This window comes from Perissodus microlepis, chromosome 8 (genome assembly GCF_051167445.1).
Source record: "Perissodus microlepis isolate ML-2025 ecotype Zambia chromosome 8, ASM5116744v1, whole genome shotgun sequence".
In the NCBI taxonomy this organism is placed as follows: domain Eukaryota; kingdom Metazoa; phylum Chordata; class Actinopteri; order Cichliformes; family Cichlidae; genus Perissodus; species Perissodus microlepis.
In genome coordinates this window covers 8,018,764-8,038,729 of record NC_140468.1, presented here as the reverse complement: position 1 = coordinate 8,038,729, position 19,966 = coordinate 8,018,764, and the positions used below count along the sequence as shown (strand labels likewise).

The 19,966-nt window shown below is 41.3% G+C and overlaps 1 protein-coding gene across 4 annotated transcripts in view; it reads left to right on the top strand.

Annotated features, from left to right (window-relative positions):
• The window catches only part of sdk2b (sidekick cell adhesion molecule 2b), a 283,868-nt gene that overhangs the window by 240,456 nt on the left and 23,446 nt on the right, over nt 1-19,966 (top strand). For all 4 annotated transcript variants that reach the window (XM_084937294.1, XM_084937292.1, XM_084937291.1 and 1 more), the window contains exons 15-37: nt 844-991; nt 2,326-2,466; nt 3,352-3,533; nt 4,042-4,157; nt 5,244-5,439; nt 5,821-5,919; nt 7,191-7,382; nt 9,689-9,810; nt 9,950-10,059; nt 10,887-11,037; nt 11,176-11,413; nt 12,174-12,289; nt 12,494-12,683; nt 12,844-12,942; nt 13,437-13,631; nt 14,345-14,546; nt 14,954-15,057; nt 16,125-16,195; nt 16,816-16,945; nt 17,606-17,662; nt 18,416-18,517; nt 18,722-18,837; nt 19,225-19,411. In XM_084937294.1, coding sequence (XP_084793420.1) covers nt 844-991; nt 2,326-2,466; nt 3,352-3,533; nt 4,042-4,157; nt 5,244-5,439; nt 5,821-5,919; nt 7,191-7,382; nt 9,689-9,810; nt 9,950-10,059; nt 10,887-11,037; nt 11,176-11,413; nt 12,174-12,289; nt 12,494-12,683; nt 12,844-12,942; nt 13,437-13,631; nt 14,345-14,546; nt 14,954-15,057; nt 16,125-16,195; nt 16,816-16,945; nt 17,606-17,662; nt 18,416-18,517; nt 18,722-18,837; nt 19,225-19,411 — 3,264 coding nt within the window. The remainder of the gene's footprint in view (nt 1-843; nt 992-2,325; nt 2,467-3,351; nt 3,534-4,041; nt 4,158-5,243; nt 5,440-5,820; nt 5,920-7,190; nt 7,383-9,688; nt 9,811-9,949; nt 10,060-10,886; nt 11,038-11,175; nt 11,414-12,173; nt 12,290-12,493; nt 12,684-12,843; nt 12,943-13,436; nt 13,632-14,344; nt 14,547-14,953; nt 15,058-16,124; nt 16,196-16,815; nt 16,946-17,605; nt 17,663-18,415; nt 18,518-18,721; nt 18,838-19,224; nt 19,412-19,966) is intronic.

Genomic DNA, 19,966 nt, shown 5'->3' with positions numbered 1-19,966 from the left:
CTAGCCGCTGTCGTTTCAGAGCTGTTGCACCAGCATCATTTCCCTCCTCCGTGGGCCACCGGCGTTGTGGAACGTCTGTGCTAATCTTGCAGGTGTCCGTTATTAAATTTGAAGTAGAACTCTGTGCAGCTGACACTTATTATCACCCAGGCACGCAATTAGAGTTTCACTGTCGTGTCTTTCGTCTTCAAAATAAAGTAAATACTTCCACAGCTTCTCTCTTTTCTGCCATCTTGTAAGCTAAGCTACATGAGCAAACTGGTATTTGTCAGTGTCACGGAGTAAGAGGGAAACAGAAACAATGCTTTTGGGACTTTTGCTTTGTATCGTTTTGTAGAATCAAAGAGAACAGGAAGGTGAGGTAAACAGTATTAACATTAATGGTTTGCCAATTTGGAAGAAGTCCCTGAATAACTGAGGATCCAGGTTTTCCTGCCATCAAAAAACATGCTAGGCTGATTCTGCTGTTGTTGTCCCCTTGATAAATGCACTGGCTTAAATCTGGAGTTGGTCTCAGGGTGATGTATGTCAGCTGCTCTCTGCTCCTAATACTTAAATGCAGAGACCAAGTTTCCCTGTGGGTACCAATACTGTTATTGCTCTTCTATTTTGTTTTTTTGTTTTTTCAACCATTGCTTGGTTTGTTTCATTAAATTGAATTTTAAAACCTTCTAAGACAAAATGACTGGAAGGCATTAAATTGAAAATCCCTTTTGATATTGTTGAAATTCCTTGGAATGTAGCACTCCTTCCTGAATGGAACAATAGCAATAACTCAGGTGTGTATTTGTGTGGATGCGCATGTAGGAAAAAAGGTGTAAAAGTTGATTTTCTGTCTTGTAGATGCTCCCTGGGCCATCCTGCTGGCCAATATTGAACCAGAGTCCACAGCAGTGACGGTCAACGGCTTGATCCCAGCTCGCTCCTATCAGTTCCGCCTCTGTGCTGTTAATGATGTGGGGAAGGGACAGTTTAGCAAGGAGACAGACCGGTGAGCTAAAGACACTTTTTATATCTCACATCAACATTTTAAAAGCTTTTTTGTCCCTTTCAGCACACCATTTAATTGGCAGTAGCAGTGAGAAACCTAAGCAATGTCAAAAAACAAGAGTCAAAGCAGGACTTTGTTGGTTGTTAGTAAACAGAAATCTGTTTCCTAGACAACCGGATTGACTGATCCCTTCAGTCAAGAGTCGAGAGAAGAGGGATATACATGTAAGCCTCCCGAGGAGAATACACATACAAACGTGCCCAATGCATGTAAACACGCATTTTCAAACGTGCATTTTCAAACACACAAACACCTACTGACTCTGAAAGCCACAGGGAGGATTTAGGTTTGAGGCGAGACCGCTGTCGGCTTCTCTGCGGCCTCACACAACTTCAAGCACTGATTGTTCTCCCTATCCCTTCTTGCCTCCATTCTTTTCCTCCACCAGTCTGTCACGCTGCCTCCTGCTGGGAGCTCCCAAGCCATAGGAGAGCCATAGGGAGCTTCATCTGTGTGTCACGGGGGGTGCAGCACAGAACTCTCCATGAGACCATTTGGGACAGTCAGTGCCAGTGATCTCGCTCCCATCTCTCATACACATCTTCTCCCCAGGCACACGGGGTGTTTTATCACAGTAGAAATATAGCTTTTAGGTAGCCTAGGTATCCTTTCAGTTCCTCAGAGGTGATTTCAAGGTGGTGAGTATTGCACATATTTTGGAGAGCAAAAGCAAACAAGAAATGGTGACAGTTTTTTCACAAACAAAAGGATATGGAAGGACACAGTTATGAGACAGAAGATATTGTACGGGGAAATGCTTCAGCTGGAATTTCTTCATTTTTTAAACTTCTGCATCGAGTAGCTGGAGCATTAAAACTAAAATCCTGCCTTCCTAATAACTCACTGGTCTCCCTTGAAACAAGCTCTGACCTATTGAGGTATAGACATGAGATCTCTGGGGTTGCTTTAGACCTCTGTGGACTGAACCTGTTGCAGTGCATCCCACCGGATTCCTATTCCTTTAGCTATTCCTGAAAGGGTTTTTGTGGGGCAAGTTATTATACTGAGAAAAGGACTGTATGTGTGCGCTGGGTCTATACAAATGTTCATGTGGCTGGTACATGACTGCCAGGACCCAAAGCCCCCATCTCACATGCTTAGAGACCAGCCAACGACCCTTTGCCAATTCAAAATCCTTGCAAACTTTACTGGAGCTGAAGATAGCAGAAAGCAGACAGCAGAAATAGATGTTTGGTGTTACACACGAGTTATCACATGTCAGTGGTTTTAATATAATGTCTTATCAGTGCAATATTTGTGTGTGTGTTCTGCAGGGTCTCTCTCCCAGAGGAGTCCCCCAGTGCTCCTCCTCAAAATGTCATTGCTAGTGGTCGGACCAACCAATCTATCATGATCCAGTGGCAGCCTCCGCCGGAAAGCCACCAGAACGGCATCCTCAGAGGCTACATCGTTCGGTAAAATCTCCACAGACACCTCCCTGTCTCTTACATTTATGTAAATGGTTAGAATTTACACAGTGTTGATGGTCCATGTTTTAAAATGAGGGACTCCAAGTGCTTTCTCAAGTCAGTGTAATTGAAATTTGATCATATTTTATATTTAAAGGAAGCTACAAAGTGATGTGCACATCTATTGTGCTTCCTTTGTCAGTGTTCTTACGTGATGATGGATTTAATTTTTGATTTGTGACCTTCATATTTTGCATTTGCACTTTCTTTCTGAACAGACAAGTCTAAATGCTTTTCTACAGCGTTTTGTAAAGTGTAAAATATTCTTCTAACTTTATTACCAGTGCATATATTATTGATCCATCTATTTTAATTTATGTCTTTGGTTTTGGAGTGGAAAACTACTAGGAGCAGCTCACTTGGAGTATGTTTTACATCCCTTACCGCTGTATTTAAAGATATACATGCATATCTTGTCTGTGAGAAAAAAACAAAACAAAATTTAATGGCTGATTTGACTTAAAAAAAACTTCAGCAAGCCTATTAGGTAAAGTCAGCAATATGCCAAACTGACTGTAAATCCTGTAGGCATGTAATTAGTTTGGTTTTCTGTCAGGCTTTTTATTCATTACATCCAAATAAAACAGCAGGTGTTTTCCAGACAACAGTCAGTGCTGTCAGTTTTTTAATTGCTTGTTGGCTAGTGCTTTGTCTCCCCCTAGCAGGGATTCTAATGCACTGCTGGGCTCAGGTAAAATAGGAATGTCTTTGTCAGTGAAACAACTAAACTGTCAGAGATAAGGTACAAAATCTGCAAACACATGGACTCTCATCCAGAACAGGTGTCCAATCTTCTGAATAGTCCAACAAGTTTATACATGTCTATCACAGGTATCGTCTCACTGGGCTGCCTGTGGACTACCAAATCAAGAACATTTCCAGCCCAGATATGACCACACTGCTGCTGGAAGACCTCATCATCTGGACCAATTATGAGATTGAGGTGGCTGCCTACAATGGGGCAGGTTTGGGCACTTTCAGCCATAAGGTTACTGAGTGGACCCTGCAAGGAGGTAAGCACTCAATAGCTCTTTCCTTCTTATTTAATGTCCCATTATTCAGTGAGCATGCATGTATATTATTTTTTACTAAATTCAGTCAAGCTTATCTTTAAGATGTGTCAATCAAGCATTCAGTATCTTACAAATACAGTGTAAATCTTTCATTTTATTTTATTTCTGCATATATATTACTGAAATCAGCTCTAAAAGCTAGTGCTAACTGTTATCTTCTTTGTAAGAAACACAATGACGTGACTCTAAAACCCATAAATAGGTCACAGCACTGCAAACAAACCCACAAAGAGTTCTGGTGTAAGGTTTAAGTACCAGAGAGAGAGTAATGGTGGTATCTGCCCTGACCTACGCAGCAGCAATCAATACTGACATCTAAACAGATGCAGGCAGACTTCCAACAGCGAATTGAAAGGCATTGTCATACCCTTGTTTTTTGCCTTCTGTTCTTCTTCTATTTTTTCTTCCGCTCTGTCTCACTTTTTCTTCCTCTCCTCATCCATCCCAGTGCCCACCATAGCTCCAGGCAACGTGCAGGCTGAGTCGGTCAACTCAACAACTATCCGTTTTACGTGGACAGCCCCTAACCCCCAGTTCATCAACGGCATTAACCAGGGCTACAAGGTCAGTAGACGCCGCAGTGTCAACACCACCAGTCATCACATCCATTGGCAGACCTGTCACAGTTGAGCATGTAGTATTACATGTAGCACAGGGGATTGAAAAGCCAGGGGGGTTAACGACATTTGGTGCCAGTGTGAACAATGGATTCTGTTCACCGATTTGTCAGTCTGAGGTCATTCTCTTTATCCTCACGACCATTTCTCATATGTAACTTTGTAAGGCTGCGTGCCCATAATGATAAATGTCTTCATTATTTTGTCAGACGCTCTCAAATGTAGGCTATCTCTGCCCCTCTTGTGTGCACCTTGAATAAATGTAGCCCACAGGGATTCTCAAAACTGCATCCATGGTGCAGTTGTACTTTTCTGCTGACTCCACTGAGACTTAATTATGTTATTGGGTTTTTCTTCTCTCTCTTTTTGTCTGTCTGTTGAATGGCAGTCCACAAGTCTTAGTCAGCTTGGTGGAAGGGTCATACTGTAAAGACCCAATCTGAATTTTAAATACCAGGATTTTCTCCCAGGAAAGAGACTTAAGAAGCAATGAGAAAAGGGGAGGTAGATAGTGTGGACGGTGATAGAAAGTGTGTCAAAAGCAGAACGGAGAGCTGGAAAATGAAGGCGGACAATCAAGCATTTATCCCGCTGACATCCTCTAGCCAATTCTTTACTTCCCTGGAAGCTCGCTCACTCTGAAAACTGGAAACAACCCAATAGACAACCATTGGGACTCATTACCGAGCAGCTAATTGGTCAATCCAGACCCCATTTGTAGATGCTATATGGTGTGCAATGATGGGATGCTATCATGTCTCTCTTGAGCCTACATTGGCGGAGTTATTCAGTCACTCTCCCCCAGTCAAAACCTCTTTAGGGCATTTTTCTAAATATATTTGGAAGAGCTATGATGCCAAATCTCTCCTCGGAGTGGCTTAGGACCACCACAGAGAGACACTACTGTTAGTTTTGTGAGAATTATTACAGAAGAAAAAGGATTAGTTGCTTTATTTTCAACCGTGTGGGTAATTTCCTTCTTTCTTTTTTCTATTTTTTCTTTTGTTTTTACATTGTTTTCCCCCCACTTTAGTTGCTGGCCTGGGAACCTGGCAAGGATGACGAAGTTGCCATGGTAACAGTACGACCGAACTTCCAGGACAGCGTCCATGTGGGATATGTGACAGGTCTGAAGAAGTTCACCGAGTATTACACCTCTGTGCTGTGCTTCACCACACCCGGAGACGGCCCCCGCAGCCCGCCTAAAGCATTGAGGACGCATGAGGACAGTAAGTGACTTTTCTTCCACACTTTTGCCTCTCCCACGGTGGCATGGGGACACATGCATCTCACAGTAACACATCCTTTGGGCAAGATCTATTATTCATGTAGTAAGGAGTTGTAGAAAAGTGCTAATGAATGAGTATATTTGGCATCATCATAATTGGGATATAGTTCTTTACAGAATATTTGCGAAGTGTTAAAAATTCCCAGTGTACCCTGGCTCATATTCACAGGTTTTTCTTTCTTCTTTTTTTTTCAAATTTTAAAATCCAAACTCTTAAGATGTCAGCAATGAGTGGCTATTTCCAGATCCTAGTCAATCACCTGTACACCCGTGGCTCAAAGCCTCTTAGGCGTGCTCATTATTCTTATTTGTTCCTATTCAGCCCCCGGTGCAGTGGGTCATCTGAGTTTCACCGAGATCTTGGACACTTCACTCAAAGTCAGCTGGAGTGAGCCCAGCAAGAAGAATGGAGTTCTCACAGGTACATTCACATAACTCCCAAATTATACTTGTAGCCAGAGGCAGAAAAGGTGAGAAATAGCACTTTTTTTTCTCCAAGGTGGTATTTGTCAGAGTTGGGTTGACAGACGCCAGTCGCATGAGGCAGTGCTCAGGTTGAACTGAGACCGGAGGATTTGGTTTTATATTGCAGCTGCTTGAACTCATTTAGTGAAGCCAGCCCAGGAGAGGTTCTTTATCGTTAGTTGTTGTTTTTCTTTGTTTTTTGTGGGGGTTCATGCACATACCACTTCCCAAGCCACAGACAGAATATACCAGCAATAAGACAACACTTGAGAAAATAAAAAAAAAAAGAAAGAAAGAGAAGAATATTTGAAAAATGGCATTTTTCAGCCAACATTGTCTCCTCTCCCAAGCTCTCCATATGAAATATCTCTCAATAAGGCTCCCTTCGAGAGACATTGCTCAAGTCTTTTGCAATCGTAGAAGAAATATACAGAAATGTGATCATTTTACTATGAAACAGTATAGTAATAAAAGGGCAAAAAGTCCTTAAATTATCATACATAATAAAGACCAATAAAACATCGCATTGACTGATGAGATATATCATTAAAGTGATTCTTTCAGTGGTAAGTGTGCAGAAATGGTTATTTGGCTTTTCTTAAAATTACATTCCCTACTACTCAGTGATTTTTCTATAATACTGGCCAATATACTGTTTCTATTATTTTTCATGCAACCACGCCATCGACTTATCAGTCGCTTAATGTGCAGTAAATCTTTCATTCCATCGACTCACATGCAGAATGTTTTTTGTTGAGTATTACGTTAAAAAATCTAGCTAACAAATTGTTAAATGGTTGCACAGCTTGATATTTAGCAGCATGTTGTAAAGTATTTTCCAACATTTCAATGTGTTGCACGCTCCCAGGAGACAAACACTGACATGCCATGTGAAATTATTGATTTGGCAAGAAATGCTGCTTAATGCTTTGTGCAATCACATGAAAAGAGCTGCTGGCCAAGGAGCAAATTGCATTAACTTTGAGCGGGTGAGCATGTGTGTCTGTATGTGTGTATGGGAGTGGGCGGAGGATGCGTGAGTGCAGGGAGGTATAATCACAGGCTTATTTAATTTGCTATATTCAATTTTTGATGAAGTTAATTTAATATTTCTGTTAGCTTGCCCTGTAGCACGCAAGCCTGGAGTTGCTATTGTAGTAAAACTGCTGTCAGATTTTCCCTTGGAGGATTCTCTGTCCGTGTCCACTCATCACTGCCTCTCCTTAGGTTACCGCATTTCTTGGGAGGAGTACAACCGAACAAACACCAGAGTCACCCACTACCTGCCCAATGTCACCTTAGAGTACAGGGTCACCGGGCTCACTGCTCTCACCACCTACACTATTGAAGTGGGAGGAATGACCTCCAAGGGCCAGGGCGTGCTGTCCTCCTCCACCATTTCCTCTGGTGTCCCACCAGGTTAGTAACCAAGCATTCACTACAGATACATGAGAGCCTGTATGCCCAAAATTTTTTATTCCAGATGATATGAAAGAGTAATTTAAAAAAAAAAAAATCTGTCAATAAAAGCAGCTTTTAGACATGAACTGCAGCACTAAACTTTTCTAAACATCACCAGGCAGAGGTGCACATGACAACACAAATTACTGCAGTATATTGAATGTTAAATAGTCTTTAACCTCCTAGCTCATACTACAAGCCTGTGTGGTGTCAGCTTGCATCAATTCTTGCGATTATGAGAAAAGCACTGAAAGTTCAGTGACTTCACAGCTTGTGAGTGGTCAGCTCCTCCGGCAGAACGCTTTCCCCCAAAAAACAAAAGACAATTTTCCAGATTTTTCTGACACTGTCTAAAGTTCATGTGTGAGAATGGATACACACTAGATTCTACATTTCTCACATTGCAGTTGCATGTTTAATTGTGCCCGCCCACTAAAGTCCCTCTCCAAAATGTCAGTTTGCATTGGGAGCTCCTGTTTTGATGTTCATTCAGTCTCATTGTAGACATCGTCAGCATTCATTTTTTCCGTACTTGGAGAGCGCCCTCTGGAACAGAAGACGTTACACAATTGTGTTGAGGCTAAGTATCACTCATCCTTGGTTGAGTGCTCTTTGAAGAAATAGTCCCTGTAAAATCTGTTAATAGTTCATGTCTATTATGAGGAGAGGTAGTGGCATGTTGTGAAAGCGAATGAAAGTACGCTTTTACATGATACCTGCAAAAAGCAAGTGTTAGAAAATATGATTGACATTACAAGTGCCATAGCATTTTTTTTTACATACTCAGACAATATCTACCTTTATCCGCATGCCTTCATTCTCAGGCAGTGTGCAGTTCCAATTAACAATCATAAAACCTTTCCAAGCTCAATTAATTCTCAAGTCAAAATTGTGTCTTTATTCAAATTAATGAGCAGCTGGGGACCTTTACTGAACCTTCCCTTCCCGTAGATTTACCGTCACGCATTGAACTCGGTGCACACACTCAATGTTGTCTGGCGCCAGACACAATGAAATCTGACCCCGGTCACCTCATCTAGGACAGAAGCAAAAAAACCCAAAAACCTGCACATGCACGTATCTCCCCGACATTCGTGAAATAATAGCTCCCTCGATAGCATTAAGGACGATTACAGTGTTTAATGATTTCATATTTGCAAAACGGTGCAACAGAAACACAATGCACACGTCAATTACTGGAGCTACATTTAGAGGCTGTACATCTGTGAAACCTGTGAAATGACAGGCTGTTTTATTGAGAACAGGCCTCAGTGTAGCACTTACGTTTAGAATAGCAATTACTCCCATTGTATAGGTATAAAGAAAACGCCTATGTGCCTGCAACTGTACTGTAATGACCCAGCTAAAAGCAGCCTCAGTAATCAGTCATGCAAATAATTTAGAGGTGGTCATTTTACAGCGACACATAATCTGCGTTTCATTATGATTGAATATATTCACATTTAAGCAATCTTGGAAAAAACTGTTTAGTATCCCCATGGCAATGATGATATCTTTTTAAAAAAATACTGGGTCATACCGATGGGCTATGGTTTGGATTAATGTCTTCAACTGGAATTTATGTTAACTATATTGTGCTTTGGGAAGAGGGGCTTGCCTAGTAGGTTTAATATTTAAAAAAGTATGAGGTAAAAAATGATGAATAATGAATCCGTTTTTGCACTCACATAAATTATCCAATCCTACCTAGACAAGCACAAAAAGTGTTGATATTCATATACGCAAAAATGCTTTCTTGCTGTTCTTTGAATTCACCATTTTCAGATTTGCCCCCCACCCGCCCACCTGCTCCAGTATTATCAGTGAACAATCCATTCTTATTGTTTATTTAGCTCAAGTGTAAACAAGTAGGATATCAGATTGAATCATATATCCAGATAACTGCAGTGTAATTGACATTCATGGCATTGGTCTCTATCTGTGTACTGTGTGTAAGCATCTTTTCCAAATCTAATCTTCTTTTTGGTGTTTTGGCTGAAGGTGGGAGCACTCTGGAGAGAATAGGATGAGATAGCAGAGAAATATATGTGTGCAGTATCTGTTCTGCCACAAGAGGGTGCTGTGGTTGATGGATTTTCCTATGTAGTCCACAGACTCAACAACTTGCCCTGTGGAAGAGGCAGCAAGAGAAAAATATCCATATCTTAATGCACATTCTCCAGTGACATAGTAATATCAGCCCAGTTATTGCTTTATGTGACTCTTTTAATTGTTTTGTTTGTTTGTTTTTTGCTTCCTCACAGAGCTTCCTGGCCCTCCTACCAACATGGCAATTTCCAATATTGGCCCACGCTCCATCAACCTGCAGTTCAAACCTGGCTATGATGGCAAAACTTCCATTTCCCGCTGGCTAGTGGAGGCCCAGGTGAGCCAGATTTTAACTGGAACTAATAATTTATTTATTTTTTAGTTATATTTAAAAAGTTCAGTAAAAATTCACTACTTTCCTCAGTTCCTCAGAAAGAGAGGTGCAGTATTTGACTCCTCTGTTGTCTTGTTCCCAGGTGGGTGCAGTAGGAGAAAATGAGGATTGGTTGATGGTCCACCAGGTGTTCAACGAACCTGAGGCTCGCTCCTTAGAGGTGCCAGGTCTCAACCCATATACCTCATACAGGTAATTACTGGAAACTTGTTTCTGTGAATCTTTACTGTGTACCTGAGTGTAGCCTGGTTAAGACAGGCACCAAATTTGATGCACCTGAGAGATAAAGTTTACAGATTTTTGTTCCAAAATTATTAAATACAAAGTACACATACTACACATTCACCTCAGTACACATTCTCCTGTGGCAGAACACATGCTGAAAAGAACAAATAAAAACTGATCTGCTGCACTGTACTTTTGTACAGACACACAAAGTCACATCAGTATTAGTGTTAACAACTTAGCAATGCCAGTTTTAATTGAAAGTAATAATGTGCCATTTGTGTATGTGCACTTTCATTTCAGCATGTCCCAGCAGCTTATCTTATTATGTTTTCCTTTAATTTGAATTCAAGATTATTTTAAAAGTTTTTTTAAGTGTATGCCTGATTTTTATCTTGGCTTGTTTTTCACGATCGCATTCAATATAAGCAATTAGCATTTCACTGAGCCAATCCCTAAAGGCTCACAACAGCTATAGTTCTCATCATTCCAACATCAGCGCTGCCACTTTTCATTTCAATATAGTTAAATGCAAAAAAATTGTTGTTTTGCATATTCAGGCCATAACGCAAATAAGCCCCCCTCTCAGCATATTCATGCTTTATTCATATTCGGCGCTCTGATCTTGTTCAAATGCAATAAGCCTCATGTAAGAGGATGCAAGTGCGACTATAATGCTGATCATTGCAGGTTCATTTTAAGCTGCCAGATTCCCAGTTTCAGGACTACAGCTGAAATCAAGTAAGTGTTTTCTCAAGTGAGATTCATGTTATGATGTTCAAATCCATATATAGGTTTCGGATGCGTCAGGTGAACATAGTGGGTACCAGTCCTCCCAGTCAGCCCTCCAGAAAAATTCAGACCCTACCAGCTCCTCCCGACATGGCCCCTGCCAACGTCACCCTGCGCACCGCTAGTGAAACAAGCCTCTGGTTACGATGGATGGTAAGGAGAAATCTTTTTCTAAAATGCCAGTTTTTGTTAGTGATGTCACACCGTAAGAAAAACTTGATGAGTTGAAGGAAACAGGCCTGTTAGTCAGTCCAATCTCTCTCAATGTGAACACCATCTCCTTCCACTCAGCCTTTGCCTGAATGGGAATACAATGGGAATGCTGAGCAGGTGGGCTACAGGGTTCAGTACTCCCGTGCAGGCTCACAGGGCCATCCACTCACCCATGTTATTACCGACCGTCTGGAGAGAGAGTTTACTATTGAGGACCTGGAGGAGTGGACAGAATATGAGGTCAGGGTCCAGGCTGTAAACGGCATTGGAGTGGGACCCTGGAGCCAACCGGTCAGAGGCAGGACACGGGAGTCTGGTGAGTTCCACGCTGTGGAAAAACACTGTTTTGTTTGGAAAAGTAATGCACAAACTTCATTAGATTAGTCAAATCTTCTTTTTTCTGTTAAAGGTCAAATTCCTAAATTGCCTCACACATATTTGTGTGAACATCAAACACATTTTCACAACCCAGAAATAAAAACACGCTGATTACTTCTGTGATACTGTATTTGCAGCATCTGTGCTGAATATCTTTATTATTAGTCATATTAGAGGTGTCAAACAAACACTTAACACTTTGCCATATGGTAAATCCATGAGCAGATTGTCTCCTGCTCAGATGCCCTGCTAGAGTATTTTTAATAGCCTCTTTAATATAAGCGAAGACACTGCTTTTCCATCCTTGCGTCTGCTTTCACGCTTTCACCAGGCATTGGACAGAAAGACATGGAAGGAGCTAAGAATGGAGTCTGAGGAAATTGAGAACACATGGACTTAAATGTGGAATTCCTGCGCTCTTTTTTCCCCATACTCCAGCAAATTATTAGGAATCAGGCATATTGTCCAAGGATGAGTGCCAAGGAGGAGAACAGCCCTATTCTTGAGGGGTTTTTTCCACCAAGCCAAAATAATAGAAGCTTCTGTGTGCATACGCAAACACAAATAATAAATCCTTCTCTATTTTAGATCCGTGTGTACACAGTAATTGCCCTCATACACAGGATATATGACAGACTTTTTGGAATATGTGGCAAACAGTAGACTATCCAGCCCTCTAATCTCTTTATTGTTCCCAGTTCCCTCCAGTGGTCCCACCAACGTCTCTGCCTTTGCCACTACTTCAAGCAGCATCCTGGTGCGCTGGTTTGAAGTCCCAGAGCCGGACAGGAATGGGCTCATTCTGGGCTACAAGGTCTATTTCTGCTTTTTATATTTGGCAGCTATACACCTTTTATTTACTGAGCTTTCCGAGGCATCTAATTCGTTTGGAAAAAACTTGAGCTTCTTTTAAGCAGTGAAATACACAGCATGGTTGCGGTTTTTGAGGCTATTTGTCCTACTTAATTTCCACATTCACTTTTCCCAACCTCTTTCTCCTGTCTCCTCACCGAGTCAGGTGGTTTATAAAGAAAAAGACTCGGACAGTCCAGTCCACTTCTGGACAGTAGAGGGGAATGCCACTCACAGTGTCCAGCTGACTGGTCTGGGGAAATATGTGCTCTATGAGATCCAAGTTCTGGCATTCACACGGATTGGAGATGGACGGCCGAGCTCTCCACCTATTCTTGAAAGGACCTTGGATGATGGTAGGAGCACAGGATAGAGCAAGATTAAGCATTCCAATTATGTAAAAATAAATAGCAATTGATATTGTGCTGAATACTTTGGTAAGAGAATTAAGAAAAGGGAGGGGCTACTTGTATGTTATGTCTGAAAAAACTTTAAATCTTTGTCTGCTCCTCACAGTCCCAGGACCTCCAGTGGGTATCCTGTTCCCTGAAGTCCGGACCACCTCAGTCCGCCTTATTTGGCAGTCCCCTGCCCAGCCGAATGGCATTATACTTGGTTAGTACATACAAAATGTTTTTTATTAAGATTTGGCCCCTAATTCTACTCTAGAAATCAATGGCAACAGTTTTTGCTCCCAATCATTGTAAACATACTTTTGCAAACTTTAATTTGGGTTTTTTTCCCCAACTAAGTGGATTAGACCGTATTCGTTGGGGGAAATCAAGTCTTGTTATTTTCCGGTTTGTAATAAAGGGACTGGGATTCTCTTGTTGGCTTACTGGGGATTTCCTTGTGAGTATTTATTCCATTAAACATCTGTTGGATAATTTAGTTTAAACTGTCCAGTGTGACAGACCTACAAAGTAGCATAGAGGAGCAGTTGCTAATGAAATCCTGTCAGAAGGAACACAGCTGTCTGCAGCGCAGCTTGATTTCCCTTTTATTAACAGTATAAACAACTGTTTCTTCAAATACCACTGAAATACATGTTTCAGTCTAACCCAGAGCATCTTTGACAGCTTTATTAAGACCATTTGTCTCTTCTCCAGCTTACCAGATCACGTACCACCTCAACTCCACCAATAGCAACACAGCCACAGTGGATGTGCTGAACCCTAGCGCCCGCCAGTACACGGTGACTAACCTCAAGCCAGAAACTGTCTATGTGTTTCGCATCACGGCACAGACAAGGAAAGGCTGGGGTGAGGCGGCCGAGGCGCTCGTGGTTACCACGGAGAAAAGAGGTAACTCGATGTGGATTTTAATGCTGACATATTAGAGCGCTGGATATGTGGGGGAGTCATAAAAACAACAATTTAATTGAGAATATGAATAAAATGTTTCGTCTGATGCTGATGAAGTGGTGTTTGGAAGCGTAGTAGCAACATAATTTGTATTTCTCTAACAATGCAGGAAATATAGTAACAGTTGTATAAATGGTGCTGAGACCTGAGAACAGACACAGGTGTATGATCTCCGTAATGGCATAACATGCAGAGAGCTGCACTAAGCCTTCGTTGCACTTAGTTCATTTCCAGTCAACAGTTCAGCGAGCAGATGTGTTTTCTAGAGGAGTGTCTGTGCCCTGTGGGTATTTATTGAAGCACTCTGATGTCATTGTGAGAATGCATCAGTCCATCTGCTTCCCTCAAGGCATGTTGTGGATCGTGTACTATGCTACTTTAGTTTCTCAGCTACTTTTCATTCCAGCACCAGAATCACACTTTCTTCTTTCTTGTCAGCTCTACATAGCTCATGCAAATATGAGTAAATGGAAAACAAGAAGTATATTTTAAAAAAACAGTTTCTAATAGCTCCAATTTTTTCCCCCGCACATCTCCAACTTCTCCAAACACTCAGTTTGCCCCAATTCATGTGTCACATGCGCACACAGCAGCCGTCCTTGTATTCCGTTGCCCGTTTCTCTTTCCCTTACTTGCCTCTGTTTTTGCTCCAGCTCGTCCTCAGCCTACCAGCCGCCCCCTGGTTCCTCAAAAACACGTTCAGGCTCGTCAGGTGTTACTTTCATGGGAGCCTGGTAGTGACGGCCTGTCCCCCGTGCGTTACTATACGGTCCAGCTAAGAGAGCTTCCTGAAAGCAACTGGACAGTCCACTCAGCATCTGTCAGCCATGAGGCCACAACCTACATAGTATCCAGGTAGAGTATCATCAAGTAACAACATCTGGTTACGTTAAGGTGTGAATTTTCACATTTTCATTCCCTTTATTAGAACAAATGTGTTCTCACACTTCTCGCTGACGCTTCCTCTTTAATATTCCCCTAGCTTTTGAATAGCTGGCATAAGAAATGTGTTCTTTTAAAGAATAATGTTTCCAGAGGATTGCAGTTTGGAACGTAAACAATGGAAATGCATTTGGCAAGTACAAATGTGAAACTGTATTTGCCATTAAGGTTCCAGTTTGGTTTAAAGTATGCCTAATAGTTTGCTTCTAAACCTCGCAGTGAGACTCTCTTTTTGATGTATGGAGTTTAAAAAGTTTGAAGTTTCAATGCTGTAGTTTGTGATAAAGATTGATGTGCTTTTCTGTGCTTTCATCCCTAAGGCTGAAACCCTTCACATCTTACCAGTTCAGAATAAAAGCCACCAATGACATAGGGGACAGCGAGTACAGTCAGGAAAGTGAAGCAATCACAACTCTACAGGATGGTAAGAGTGACACGATGAGCAAAAATCTTTATTCTCATCGTTTACAGCATAAAAATCTGATGACATGATGCATCGTTTACCTTGATCAGAAAGAAGTGGGTCTATTTTTGATTGCTGTTAACTAAGGTAAGACTAAAAGAGTCCAAGTTCAAGTCAAAACGTGCTTGTTTGGAGACAGGTTTCCTGTGACCAGCCAACTTGTGCAATCACCTTGCACTTAAACATGGCCCAGAGGTTGAGGGTGTTACATGCTTAACATCTGGACAACCAATTGGTTACCACAACTGCTTGGCAACAAAGTGGTTTGGGACAACTTGGCTGCCGACTGCAAGTTATTCAAAAAGAAACTTTTTTGAACATCTATTTTTGCTCTTGTGTGACTCATCCTTAAGCACAAACCTGGTATAAAGCTGGAAATGTCTTGTCTGGTTTGCTCTGTAGCTACTAAGAAGTGCCTCTAAAGCTTACTCGTATGTAATCTTTTGAATATATGCATGTCATATTGATGTATGACACATTTATGGTGTGTTGTGCAAGACACTTTCTTGGTGAATGTGGTCATTTTCATTTCGTGACACTGTCAAGTTGTCAGAAAGTGTGGACGCTAGTGTTCATTTTCACAAAACAAGCTATTCCTTTGTGATATCTTTTATATGTTAGTGTATAGTATCAAGTTGTTATTTAAAATGTAGGTTAGTCCGAGGTATGACTTTGATCTGTATCATAGTGAAAACAGTTTTATGTCTGCATCAATTTGCCTTTTGCTGTGATTTGAACATTACTGGCAAAGACAACAGAAACTGTCTCGTGTGCAACAACTGCACCATCATGAGACAAAAGAGCAACTTTATAAAAGAAAACAAAAGTTTGCCCAGTGGTGCTTATCCAAATCAAGAAACTCTGCTGATCTTTCCCTCAGCTATTTCTGACTCATCAATGGTTCTTCTGTTGTGGCTGTTGTGTATTTATGCTCCATGAATGCCACTGCACATGGATAGGTTAAGCATCTTGAATTGTGCAGATTTTCTGGTCAATTTAGCTCATTTATTTCACTTTTATTACCCCAGTGCCTGACGAAGCGCCCTCGATTCTCTCTGTCACGCCACACACAACAACGTCAGTGCTGATCCGCTGGCAGGTAAGAACAAATAAAATAACTTTATATATATGTTTTTAAACTTCGTGATCTATTCGAGTGTGGGAAAATGGCTTCTAAGAGAGCTTGATAGCAAACAGCAAGGCCTATACTTACAGTATACACTGATAAACACACTGCTACACTGTCTGCGTAATAAAAAGCACCCTCACCCGCATTCCCACCTGAATTAACAGGTCATAAAAAGAAAAACAGGAGGCTCTGAGACACAATTTTAGTTTTATAGAGAACACTTGTAGACTTTATGAGGATTGAGAGTTGCTTGTGCTTTTTTTCTTTCTCCTGTGGGTTTGTTCCTCTCATTGTTTAATCAAAGGGGATTTTTCTTCAGCTTGGTGTGATATGGTGTGATTTTTTTTCCTGTCTGTGTATAACAGTTACTCTAAATCTTCTTAGTTGATGGTAAGTTAATGACAAATGTCAGTGATAACTGGGGGTTTTTTTGGCAGTTTTTTAGCAGTGAAGAAAAAAACAATCAAAATTCTTGTTAAAAGGAGTTGGATCACTTGGATCGTATGTAGTCTTCCAGGCTATCTGTAGGTATCAGATGTACAGTGATGTGCTACATTAGACTAACAGTAAGTCTGCATTTTTCTCCTCAGCCCCCCTCAGAGGAGAAGATAAATGGTATCTTACTGGGCTTTCGCATTCGATACCGCGAGCTGCTGTACGACCGTCTCCGCAGTTATATTCACACAGTCAACAGTGCATCCGCCTGGGCTGAGCTCTCTGGTGAGAAATAACTGCTACCAACAAAATACATTTTATTATGCCACCACCTACACTATATGATCCTAAGAAAAATGAATTGTGTACTATAACAAGTGGTATATTGCATTAACTGGAACTCTCCGGTGTGCGATTTGAAATGTGACATTATGAATTTAAAGACCATAAAGAAATAACCGAGGTTAGAAATTGCACATCAAGAAATACAGTCCTGCGCTTTACTTCAGTAACACATAATTATAAGTCTCTGTTATGGTTGATTATTCACATGCTGTCTTTATGCGTCAGCAGCCCCTTTTCCATTAGAGGAAAATTCTCACAAAGGCCTATACTGTTGCCAAGATTTCCCCACTGGTCTTGACACTTCACAGCAAAACATTTCATCTTGTGATCAGTGGTTATCAGCTGCAGGCTATCATTAGGTTTACTCTGGAGCCCTCTCTCTTTCTGCTGCTTTGTGAAACTTGGCCTATAATTTTCCTCTTGTTGATTCACTCTGTTGCTCATTCAGAGCTATGATCACCATCATTGGGTTGTTTTTTCTTATAATAATGTTGCTGCCCTCATTAACAGCAACAAATTTTAGACTTTGAACCCTACTACCTTTGTCTCTCCACTTAACAGCTCTTATTTTGACTTTTTTTATCCCTTTTTTTTCTGCAGCTCCCTACAGCCTCCGTAATCTGAGTGATTCAACGCTCACCCAGTATGAGTTAGACAGTAAGTTTCGTTATCTCTCTGCCTCTCGAAAGAACACATATAAACACAATAATTCAATCTGCAAACAAATTAGGTTGAAAAAACAAAAACAAAACTATTTTCCTTTTGAATCTCAATTTTTTCTCAAGTGCCCGGCTTCCTAGAATAGAGAAAGCAGAGTGTTAAGCAAATTAACACAACATTTGGCTGCTTATAATCACATTGCTCGGCACAAACACTTCTACTGAGGCCAGTGGAGCGCTTTGTACATAGAAATTCTTGAACACTGAATACACAAGCGTGCCTGGTCCAGCATGCTCTTTGGTTTGCACATGTCAGCTTATTTGGATGAGCACTGCAAAAGCAGATGGTCACATATTTCTCCTGTACCCCCACAATGCACAATTCGACAGACTCATAATTACAGTGTCACTCTGTGAATTTGTAATTGAAATAGAAATGTCTTCCGAGGGCAGCAGTGTAAAATTCCATGTAGTGTTGTTGTGTGGGTGGGTGTGAAACCATTCAGGGATCATATCCTATTTATTACGTTTTCTACTTCAACTAATTGTTTGGGGCACCAGGAGGGGGGGTGTAGGGATGCAGAAATGGATCCCCAGGAGGTCAGCAGACCTCTTTACAGTTAACTGCAGAGCAATGGTGACTTTCATAAATGGGAAGATATTCCCATGTAGGGATTTCGCATACATGTCACAGATTGGTGTTTGATATAATTCCTAACCTTATATTCCAAACTGTTTACTTCTACTGCAGAGCTAAGTAAACACAAGCGTTATGAGATACGCATGAGTGTGTACAACGCCGTGGGTGAGGGGCCAACCAGCCCTCCACAGGAGGTGTTTGTTGGAGAAGCAGGTATGCACACTTCCTCTTATGGGCAAATAGATTTTGGGGGGTCATTTATCTTTCTTAAATGCCGAGTCTGTTCAGTTTTAACTGAATAGTTTCTCCTTGAGGCTGTCATTTTCCTAGTAAACGCAATGAGCATAGTAATGAAAACAAATATTAAAATCGAAAAACGTCATCGTTAAATGCGATATATCTGAACGGCTGTCACAGTGCCGACGGCCCCGCCCCAGAATGTGGCTATTCAGTCCGCAACAGCCACCCAGCTGGATGTGACGTGGGACCCTCCACCTGTGGATGCACAGAATGGAGACATCCAGGGATACAAGGTCAGAGTCTCTGCAAAGTGCCGCGTCTGGCACAGGCTCAACATGCCTTACTGGCTCACTTTTATAGTGCAGCGTAACAATACAACAGTGTTCTGTTTTTATCATTAAATATTTACATTTTAGTGGTTCACATGAGATTACATCCATCTGTTGTTAATCAGTATTAAATTGATAATTTTACACTTTTAGCGAACAGCGTTTTCCAGAGGGGGCTTCAGTAAAAGGTTCCGTCTGCTGCTCAAGAAAACATTTGCAGGGAATAAAATATAATTGTGTATTTCCCATAGGGGAGTTTGAAATGGGACTGAGTTTCATAGAAGCAGAAATTGCTGCATTCCCTGAACAGTATCTGTAGATATTTATTTATGTCTGTGCTATTCCATGTAGATTTACTTTTGGGAATTCCAACGTAAGAACGAGACTGAGCGGATGCGGACTCTGTTTATGCCTGAAGGAGGGGTGAAGCTGAAGAATTTGACTGGTTACACCACCTATATGATCAGTGTGGCTCCATTCAACGCCGCTGGGGATGGACCCCGAAGCCCACCAACGAGGGGACGCACTCAGCAAGCAGGTAAATGTGACAATTAGACGCCAGACGTGGCTATACAAAATCGTTTATCAGTATGAAAGAGCACAAGAGTCGGGATCAAGCAGTGTAGTAAAACAAATATTTCTGTATATAACGCACGCACACATGATGGAGATGTTTTCTAAAAGAAAAGACAAGCTTAAGACAAATGTGGTAACATCATGACAAGACTAAAGCAGATAAATTAGAGCGTGTACAGCCGTGTTTATTCATTTGTCATATTTATGTGCTGGTGGCAGCGCCGATGTTAGTTTAGAGAACCCTGAGAGTTTTCTCAAAGTGGATGAGTCAGCCATGGGGAAAGAATTTGATTTGACGATGATGCTAATCGTTGTTGTCAGCAGCATGCCAAACGATGTTAGCGGAGCCACACACGGAGCATAAGTTTCTAATCAGCTAACCCATTCTAAACTTACTTGCTGAATTTCATCTTTTGTCTGATGCTATGAAAATTTTGTCAGCGAGCTTTGAGTCTCCAGGCATGCTTTATCAAAAAGGACCCCGTGCATTGCCCCCTTTCTTTCTTCTTCTTCTTCT